The sequence below is a fragment of the Suricata suricatta genome, chromosome 9 (genome assembly GCF_006229205.1).
Source record: "Suricata suricatta isolate VVHF042 chromosome 9, meerkat_22Aug2017_6uvM2_HiC, whole genome shotgun sequence".
NCBI classification, from domain to species: Eukaryota; Metazoa; Chordata; class Mammalia; order Carnivora; family Herpestidae; genus Suricata; species Suricata suricatta.
Window position 1 is genome coordinate 101,163,203 of NC_043708.1, and position 10,030 is coordinate 101,173,232.

At 37.8% G+C, this 10,030-nt stretch overlaps 1 protein-coding gene and 1 long non-coding RNA gene across 10 annotated transcripts in view; one reads left to right on the forward strand and one right to left on the reverse strand.

Annotated features, from left to right (window-relative positions):
- Positions 1-10,030, forward strand: part of USP3 (ubiquitin specific peptidase 3) — a 95,746-nt gene that overhangs the window by 48,423 nt on the left and 37,293 nt on the right. For all 5 annotated transcript variants that reach the window (XM_029952891.1, XM_029952887.1, XM_029952889.1 and 2 more), the window contains 4 exons: positions 2,507-2,588; positions 3,735-3,817; positions 5,567-5,680; positions 8,331-8,444. In XM_029952891.1, coding sequence (XP_029808751.1) covers positions 2,507-2,588; positions 3,735-3,817; positions 5,567-5,680; positions 8,331-8,444 — 393 coding nt within the window. The remainder of the gene's footprint in view (positions 1-2,506; positions 2,589-3,734; positions 3,818-5,566; positions 5,681-8,330; positions 8,445-10,030) is intronic.
- LOC115302910 overlaps positions 7,398-10,030 on the reverse strand; it is a 50,191-nt gene continuing 47,558 nt past the window's right edge. For all 5 annotated transcript variants that reach the window (XR_003913710.1, XR_003913707.1, XR_003913709.1 and 2 more), the window contains one exon: positions 7,398-7,572. This is a non-coding gene — a long non-coding RNA (uncharacterized LOC115302910). The remainder of the gene's footprint in view (positions 7,573-10,030) is intronic.

Here is a 10,030-nt window from a genome sequence, read left to right on the forward strand (position 1 = left end):
AAAGCTGTTGTGGGAGTACACCAAAAGTAGGAGTCCTTTAGGAAGCTTAAATGTAAAGGCAATAGAATATTTTTTTTATTGTGACAATTTTTAATAGTTTATTGTCAAATTGGTTTCCATATAACACCCAGTGCTTCTCTCCACAAGTGCCCCCCACCGTGACCATCACCTTCCTCCCTTCCTCCCCCTCCCCCTTCAGTCCTTGGTTCGTTTTCAGTATTCAGTAGTCTCCCTTGATCTGTGTCCCTCACTCTCCCCCCGCTAAGTCAGGCAGAGAAGGATAGATACCATATGTTTGCATTCATAGTTCTAACAGGAGAGACCTGGCAGGGGACCATGGAGAGAGGAAGGGGCAATAGAATATTTTAAAGTGAGAGAAAATAGCCTAAGTTCTTTGAGTAAGATTCGGAATAGTGTTTTCATTAGCCAAAGTCTTTATGCATGTCTTGTTGACTAAATAGATTATAAAGCTGGTAAGGGAAGAAGAATGTATTTCTTTAAAATCTAAACTAGTTAAAATACTTTGAGTTTAAATACTTTCGGGCTTTTCTCATTTCAAACACTTCCTCCCTTATAGTCTGAAAAGAGAAGCAGAAGCCCTATATAGGATTAGAGACAGAGGTACAGATACACAGATCCAGAATATTTAATTTTATCTGAAATCATCATAATTAACTATGAAGTAGGAGATTCCCACAGTAATTTGTATAATGCCACTCTTTAGTGTGGTGATGTCATTGTGAAGATTTTACTGACTTGATTCTTTGTCACAGAAGTGACTCTCAGAATATATTTTCTGCTACTTAAAGTTTTCTCTAAGAAAGAGAAAGGACTACCATCTCAGTCCCAAATGAATGTATCAGAACTACGTCAAAGGGAAAAGAGGAACCTTCATGCAGTTATCATATCTTTTATTTCCATTGATCGCTCATCAGGCAGAAGATGTCACAGACCTTCTTGCTTCTACTTCTGCTTGGTCCCACTGAAAAATCTACCTTGTAGTCCTTCTCCCATGTTGAAAAATATTATCTGGGTTCCTTTTTCTGTGTTTCAAATGTAGGCTTTATTGTATAGTGGAAACTACAGTTTAAAAACTGTGATTTTCTTTGTGTTTTACTTCACGTTAGACTGCTCTGTATATCCTCTAGAGGTGCACTGTGCAGAAGAACGTTTTGAAGGGAAGAAAATGTGTAATCTGCACTGTCCTCTATGGTAGCCACTACTTTTATGTAGAGCACTTGTAAAGTGGCCTAGTGTGACTGAGGAACTGAATTTTAAATTTTATTTAAGTTTAATTAATTTAAACTTATATATTATTTATATGTTCATATTAGTGTGGATCTAGTTGGATTCTACCATCTTGAGAATTGCTGAGGGTAAAATTTAATAACTTGTGTCTTAAAAAACTAAATGCCATATTTATATAGGTTGAAGCTGAAAGTTGTAGGCATTGTTGCTAAGAAGTATATACATATAAATATTGTGCTTATGATTCAACTCTTACAGAATTGTGGAGGAATAGCTGGGCAGTATAATATATGGAATTGGTCTCTTCTTACTTTGCAGTCACTGATAACTATGAGAGGGATGTTCTGAAGGCATGTTGCCTAAGAATTTTTTAGTTTTGAAGTAACTGTCACTAGATCTGATGCTCCAAAGATACTATAGTTCATGTGGAAATTGAATAACTACACATTTACTTCAGACTAGCCTGATACATTTTATAAGATGGAAAAGAATTAGCATGCTTAAGGGTCTGGCTAGTTTAATGAAATTTTTTTACTTCTTTTAGAGTAGGATCCCTGATACATAATGACTTTAAAGTGACCCTTGGAAGATTAGAATGATTTTCTGATAAAATTTAAGTGAAATATCTGTTTCAAGACATTTTTAAAAAATTAATTCAGAATATCTGAATTTGTTTCAGAATATTCTTTGTAGCATAGCTGAATCAAATTAATTTATACTTATTTATATGCCTATCATTTATTTATCATTCCAGAAATTCAGATTATGTCAATTTGTTATGACAAATGAACAAAACATGGTATCTTTCTTTATCAAATTAAGAAAGAAGTAGCAAAAATGACAAGCATTGAGACTTGATAATAAATCTCAGAATAGTCATATCAGATAAGGGTTTTCCTTTTGTATGGAATGGGTCTTGTCATTTTTGAAGCTTCACAGTGGAGTAGGCAGATAGAGTGGTAGTAGAGAGGGATTGCCTCACAGGCTACGTCTGCGTGGCCAGCTTTTCGAAGTACCTGGTGGTAGATAATCCCAGCCCACCTTGCTAGAGGAGTAGTGGGGAAAGTGGAACACAGTGGAACCTCTCACTTACTTCAAGTACTTGCGGGCTGCAGTGCATGGCAGTGGACAGTAACTGGCCTTCCTAAGCAGCCAGGCAGGGCCCTATACAGACGCTTAAACAGCCAAGTTTATTTTTAACCTGTGCATAGTATGTATGTGGCACTGTCTTTTTTACTCTCTGTTTTTGTTTTAATAGCTCAGCTTTCACGGCTGACAGGCATAGGAAAAGAAAACTTTTAGAAAATTCATCACTAAACACCAAGTTATTAAAAGTAAATGTAAGTAATTAAAATTTATACAGGTGTAAGAATTGGGTTAGACCTAGTCATTGTTTTGTTACGTCTGTAACACTAATATTGGTCTTTACTATAAACTTTCATAAATGCATGCATTGGGTTTGGAATATTTTATGAAATGTTTGCTGCTTGTACTAATGATACTTGATGTGACTAAATACCCCGGTGAATCCCTCTGTCAGTGCTTTCCTTCCATCAGGATTACTACTATGTTCCTCTGCCTTCTCAAGTGTTTGTTCTTAAAACCTATTCATGTATCTTATTACTCTGGTCCTAAGCATCCCAAAGGTCTTTGCTTCCTTCTGTCAAAGGTCCTAATTCTATGGGTCTAAAGTTTTGATAAGTTTTGTTTCTTAGGACTTCAGTAAACAATTCCATCATGAAAGAATATGCTTCCTCGTTCTGGTAACCATCTGTTTCCAGATGTATGAGCCAGGAATAAATTAACAAAATTTAAAGGTCACTCAATACTTTTAAATATATCAGTAATTTTGCCCTGCATCTGTCTCTCTGCTGTCATGCTAGTTATATTTAGACATGCACTTAATTGAAGTTTAACGATTTTGTGCAAAAAACTGCTGAAGTGCTCTCTGGCCCTCTGGAGTTATGGGCAGAGATGTTTTATGTTGGATTGGTAGATTCACTTCCCAGGGGTAGTATTTAGATATCCTGGTGCATTTGTAGAGCTAATCAGAAAACAAAGCCTTGGTCTTTAAGGGAAACAGGTAGTTTTTTTAAAGACTGATGATCGATTGCTAGGAATACATGTATTGATCTTTTATGCATGGCTTAGAGTTAAAAGTTTGGGGATAGGTTTATTTGAGGTGTATATGTTTATTTATGGTTTTTGTATTGTATACTCCATGGTATTTATCAATGCTGATTTCCTTATAAGCTTACACAAGGTACTCCCATTTAGACCAAGTCATAGGCCTTTAAAAAATATCTGGACACATTTACAGAAAGTAGAATGAGAGTTTGAAATATTCATTGGACAAAAAAGGACCAATTCTAAATTGGTTTGACGCTAGAGTTCCAAATATGGGCCTTTGCTTTGATGTCTGAAACAGGCTTCTCTTGGTATTGTTGATGGCTTTTTCTTGTCCCATTTCTTTTCCCATTTTACAGGGGAGCACCACTGGCATTTGTGCCACAGGCCTTCGGAATTTGGGGAACACATGTTTCATGAATGCCATCCTTCAGTCACTCAGGTAAGATTTAACTCAGAACTTAAAATTCTGATGTTTAGCCAGACGGGTAGGAGAAAAGGCTCTGGCTTCAGATTTTATCTCTGCCACTAACTCCAGTCACGTGACATGTTTTCTCATTTCCCTGTGCCTCCGTTTACTCATTAGTAAAATTGAGGTTAATAGTTTTGCCTCATAGGATGGTTGGGAAGATTAAATAATGTAATTTATATAGAGTGTTTAGAGCAGTGCCGAAGAGTAAGTAACTGTTAGTTATTATTTATTTCCTATTGCTTCTTGAATGAACTAGAGCAAAGGTCAGAACACTTTTTCAGTAAATGGCCAGATAGTAAATACTTTAGTCTTTGCATCCCACACAGTCTCTCATATCTTCTCCTTCTCCTCTTTTGTACTCCAATCCTTCATAAACAACTCTTTAAAAATGTAAAAGCTCAGCTGGTTGCTTGGGTGGCTCAATTGGTTAACCATCAGACTTCTGCTAGAGTCATGATCTCATGGCTCATGAGTTGAGCCCTGCATTGGGCTCTGTGCTGACAGCTCAGAGCCTGGAGCCTGTTTCATATATGTGTCTCCTTCTCTCTGCTCCTCCCCCATTTTCTCTTTCTCTCAAAAATAAGTAAACATGTAAAAAAAAATTTTTTTTTTAATGTAAAAGCTCACTGGCCTAGGACCAGATTTGGGCTATGGGCTATATTATGCAGACCCCAGGACTACAGGAAACCTTGTTCATAGCTTAATCTGATCATGAGTTGAGTCTTTTTTTTTTTTTTTTTTTTTGAGAGAGCGTACATGAGCAGGGAAGAGGGGCAGAGGGAGAGACACAGAATTCTAAACAGGCTCCATGCTCAGCATGGAGTCTGATATGGGGCTCAATCCCATGACCCTGGAATCATAACCTGAATTGAAATCAAGAGTCAGGCTCAACCAGATGAGCCACCCAGGTGTCCCCATTAGTTGAGTCTTAAATTGGTCATAAGATTAGATATTTAGAAGATCTTTAAAATGTAAGGTAAGTAGTAAAAATAAAATACCCAACATGGTTGACCTCAGTTATATAGAAGAAATTATTTTGAAAGTCATATACTCCTAGATTTTAATGTGACATCAAAGGCCATAATAAATTAAATTCCCAAGGCCACCTTGCTAATAAGGTTTCATACTTGATCCCTCCTTAAAGGTACTATCTCTTGACTTATCTAGTCTTGTTCAAACAAGAAACTGAGGTCACTATAGAATTCTTATTACTTTGTCCTGTGTATCTAAGCAGTACGGTTGGTTTCATGGTTTGTTTTTATTTGAGGAAATTATTGAATACCTGGAAACAGGGATCATAAAAAAAAATGAAATGGTGACAACCTTTGGGGGAGGGGAATTGAGGATTTAAAAAAATTTTTTTAAGTATTATTAATGTGAGTAATGTCTACACCCAACATGGGCTTGAATTCACAACCCTGAGATTAAGAGTCACATGCTCTTCTAACTGAGCCAGCGAGGCACCCCAGAATTGAGGACTTTTTTTTTAAAGGCCTTTTGCTTTCAGCTCTTTGTTCATTTCTACAGTCATCATTTAATACGTTTTCTTAGAGTAAATGAGGAAACTTAATGAGGAAACTTGAAGCAATTTCTTGACAAAGTGAAGGGTCACATTTTCAAAATTCACATGTGGGTTTTATAAAACTTTCTTTATGGTTCTATTAAGTTCTTTTTTTCTTTTCTTTTTTAAATAATTTTTTTCCCTTTCTTTTAAAATAGTAACATCGAGCAGTTTTGCTGTTATTTCAAAGAGCTGCCTGCTGTGGAGTTAAGGAATGGGAAAACAGCAGGAAGGCGAACATACCACACCAGGAGCCAAGGGGATAACAATGTGTGAGTTCTAAGAATATGTCCTTTCTGGCTTTGAGCTGCAAAACAAGTGACTCTTACTGGTGATTTCCATTGCATTTTGTGAGTTAATACGCACATACATTTTAAAACACTCTTCTAAAAATTGTGTTTAAGTCTGTAGCTGGTAATCTTAATAACTGTTGGAATTCTTTTATTTCTGTTTACTTAATGGGAGGATAAATTTAGCTCTCTACTTATTAAGTCTTTATGGATTTGAGCCCTTAGATTGACATCTGTACATGAAACATAGTTCTAGGTGTAGACCAGCATGAGTATCACTAGCCTTTGGGAGTTGATTTGTTTTATAATAGTAGAGAAACCTCTTTTGGCTAATAAAATTAACTTGTAGTGCACACATTAATTATGGGGCAGTGCAGTCAAGTTTTAGTTCACATGGAGGGGGAAAATTGACACATGATTATTGAGAACCAATATGCATGCAAATTCAGTGCAGCTGTGCTCTATTTGGGATTCAGAAAATCTCTATTATTGCAGTGGGCACGTTTTTTCATATCTTAACATTACTGAAATAAGGCTATGATTTATAATTTGTATATATTTTAATGTAATGTTCTTTCTCCTTGCCCATCCCCGCTCCCACACACCCCATCCCCACACATTCTGAAAAACCATTTTACCATCTGACATTATTCTGCCTCAGTGGCTCAGGGAAATTACGATAGAACATGTTAGAATAGTGTACAGTATGGATAGAGCCAATATACCAGGGAATCTTAAAGCCAGGCATTGAAGTAGGGAATAGTCATACCACTACAAGTGATGTTGTAAGAGTTTACTTTGCTAGCAGCATATAGGATGAACTGGAAAAATAACTGCATTCAGGGAGACTTCACACTATATAGTATTTGGGTTGGAGGGGATAGCGAAATGAGGAGGAAAAAATACATTTTCATGAAAATTAAGGGAAAAATGAGTAGTACTTGAAGCATTAGTATCATTTTGGGTTTAGTTATAAATTGCAGAAATTATTTCTGGCCATCGTAGGCAGAGAAAGAATTTATTAAAGGTTTGTTGGTAGGCTATTCCTGGATGGGTGGAAAATCAGGTCTGACATCTAGACATCCAGGACCATAGCCACAGTCACCCCATGGAACTGTCCCATAAGGCTATTACTGTCCTGTAACAACACACTTCCCAGTGTGACGCCAGGGTTCCTGTTGCCAGCACTGCGGGAGTTGAGTGCTGGGTGAATGCTGTTGTTCTTGCTATTTTTGCTGGCCTTGCACTCCAGGTGAGGTTCTTTGTCACCAGAAGGGATTTGGCACTGCCCTTGCTTCTTCACATCACTAACTTCTGCTTCAAATAGGCAGAACCCAGGCCATGTACCTTCGTGCTGGCTGCAAGGTGGTTTGAGAAAGCAAGTATCAAGGCTTTGCAACTTCCAAAGTGGGAAGCAGGCTCTGACTCTTACCCAGACTCTTAACGTGGGGAATTCCTCAAATACAGGAAGAAGGTTCAGGTAGTAGGAAGTAAAAATATGATTTGTATTTTAAGGACCTACTGGATGCCAGAGGTTGAGCTATAACTTACTGAGATTCCCTGAGAAAGTAGTCAGGTATCCATGAGGATGGTAGTTATATTGTCAGATACAGGTATTGAAGTTGTTTGGTGATGTTTCAGTTAAGCTGGTTATTGGAGGTGTTTGATTCTAGCTACATGCATAGGAAAACAAAATTAATAGTGATGTAAACAACCATTGTTTATTTTCTCATGTAAATGTTGGAGATTATCCATCTAGGGCTGTTTGACACAATCATCAGGCTTCTTCTAGCTTTCTATTCCATCACCCCTAGTGTAGGGCTGTCCCACATAGTTCAGAGTGGTGCTGGAGTGCCGCCATTTCATCCTTCCAGCTAGAAGGAAGAAGGAGGAGTTAGTGAGGACTACTCTTCCTCTTTAAGGAAATTTCTCAGAAGTTAAACACACTCAAAGTTTTTTTATTCCAGGAGTTCTTAGGTCAAGCAAAAACTGGAAGTTCTGTTCCTGTGAGATAAGAGAGTGGTTATTGGGGTAGAAGAAGAGTACAGAGAGCGGCTTTAAGGCACAGCAAGTCTGGAGTGACGAGAGGGCATTCAGGAGAAAGTTCTCCTTGGAAACTGGAGAAACCTGACTAAATGTAGGGACGAGAGAATCTGGCTTTCAAATTTGGATTTGAGAGTCATGATGTAGAGTTCTGAGGTCTGCGAAGTGTTCCTTGTGAGGGGTTAGAAGGAAAACTGCAGGAAATGGGGAAGGAGATTCTGCTACTTAAAAACTTAAAATTTTTAGAAAATGTACATTTTACAGTAATTTATTTTGTAACTTCTCTCTTGCTTTATCATACAAGTATGCCATTCATCTGGCACACCCAGGGTTCATCATATGGTTAAAAACAAAACTAGTTTTGTCTATAATCACTGCTCGTTCTGTGGGTTTTTGAGATGATCTTACTTAACTGTCAGAATTAGGTTAGAAGAAACCAAACCCTTTTTATGTTTTCATTTTTTAAAAATATATTTATTTTTAAAAATTTGTATCCAAGTTAGCATATATGTTTTTATTTTCATTATGAATTGTAGACAACTGGACATTATGCATTGAAATAGTAGCCTCTCACTTTCTTCTTTTCCAGGTCTTTGGTGGAAGAGTTTAGAAAGACACTCTGTGCTTTATGGCAAGGTAGCCAGACTGCATTTAGCCCAGAGTCCTTATTTTATGTTGTTTGGAAGATTATGCCAAATTTTAGGTAAGTATTAATAAAGCATATTTAAAAATTAATATTAGTCCTCATACTATTCCTGAAATGATTTTCTATGAGTGGTAGTATTCTAAATAATAAAGATTGGTTTTATTTTGTTTTGTTACTGAAATGAGAAGAACAGCAGTTGGATCATTTGACTAGACAGATATATATGTTTAAATAATATATAGACATTAAAAATGTCTTTAACAAAGGGTAGGGGGGCAGTGCCTGGGTGGCTAATTCCATTAAATGTCTAACTCTTGGTTTCAGCTCACATCATGATCTCATGGTTCACGAGATCAAGCCCTGAGTTGGGCTCTGCACTGACATGACACCCAACACCACAGAGCCTGCTTGGGATGCTCTCTCCCCCTCTCTCTCTGCCCTTCCTCTCTGGCGCACACATGTTCTCATGCATTCTCTCAAAAACAAAAACGGGCACCTGGGTGGCTCAGTTGGTTAAGCAGCCAACTTCAGCTCAGGTCATGATCTCACAGTTCGTGAGTTTGAGCCCTGCGTCAGACTCTGTGCTGATGGCTCAGAGCCTGGAGCCTGCTTCTGATTCTGTGTCTCCCTCTCTCTCTCTCTGACCCTCCCCCTCTCACGCTCTGTGTCTCTCTCTCTCAAAAATAAATAAACGCTAAAAAAAATTTAAAAACAAAAAGCCCATAGAGAGTAGGATGTTTTATTCTAAAAATGAAGCCCTTATGAATAACATATGTGCTCTAGGAAAACATACTAGACAAAATTTCATTGATTCTTTCAATATCCTCTTTTTTTTTAATTTAAAGTTTAGTCAGCATACAGTACAATATTGGCTTCAGGAGTAGAATTCATTGATTCATCACTTACGTACAACATCCAGTGTTCCTCACAAGTACCCTCCTTAGTACCCATCACCCATTTAACCTCTCACCCACCTCCCTCTGTCAACCCATAGTTTGTTCTCTATCATTAAGAGTCTCTTGTGATTTATTGTGATTTATTTCTCTCTCTTCTCTTACTGCCCCCCTCCCATATGTTCATCTGCTTTGTGTTTTAAATTCCAAATGTGAGTGAAATCATATATTTGTCTTTTTCTGATTTATTTTGCTAAGCATAACGCATTCTAGCTGCATCCACATCGTTGCATAAGGCAAGATTTCATTCTTTTTGATGGCTTAGTAATAGTCCCTTGTATATATATATATACACCACATTCTCTTTTAAGAAATTTTTATGGGGCGCCTGGGTGGCTCAGTCAGTTGGGCCTCCGACTTCGGTTCAGGTCAGATCTCACGTTCGTGGGTTCGAGCCCCGTGTCAGGCTCTGTGCTGACAGCTAGCTCAGAGCCTGGAGCTTGCTTCTGGTTCTGTGTCTCCTCTCTCTGACCCTCCCCCTCTCATGCTCTGTCTCTCTCTGTATCAAAAATAAATAAAATATTTAAAAAAATTTTTTAATGTTTATTTGTGTGTGTGTATGTGTTTGTGAGAGAGAGAGAGCACGCGTGAGAGCAAGAGAGCAATAGAGCGAGAGCGAGAGCGAGAGCGAGAGAGAGAGAGAGAGAGAGAACGAACTTGAGCAGGGGAGGGGCAGAGAGAGGGAAATAC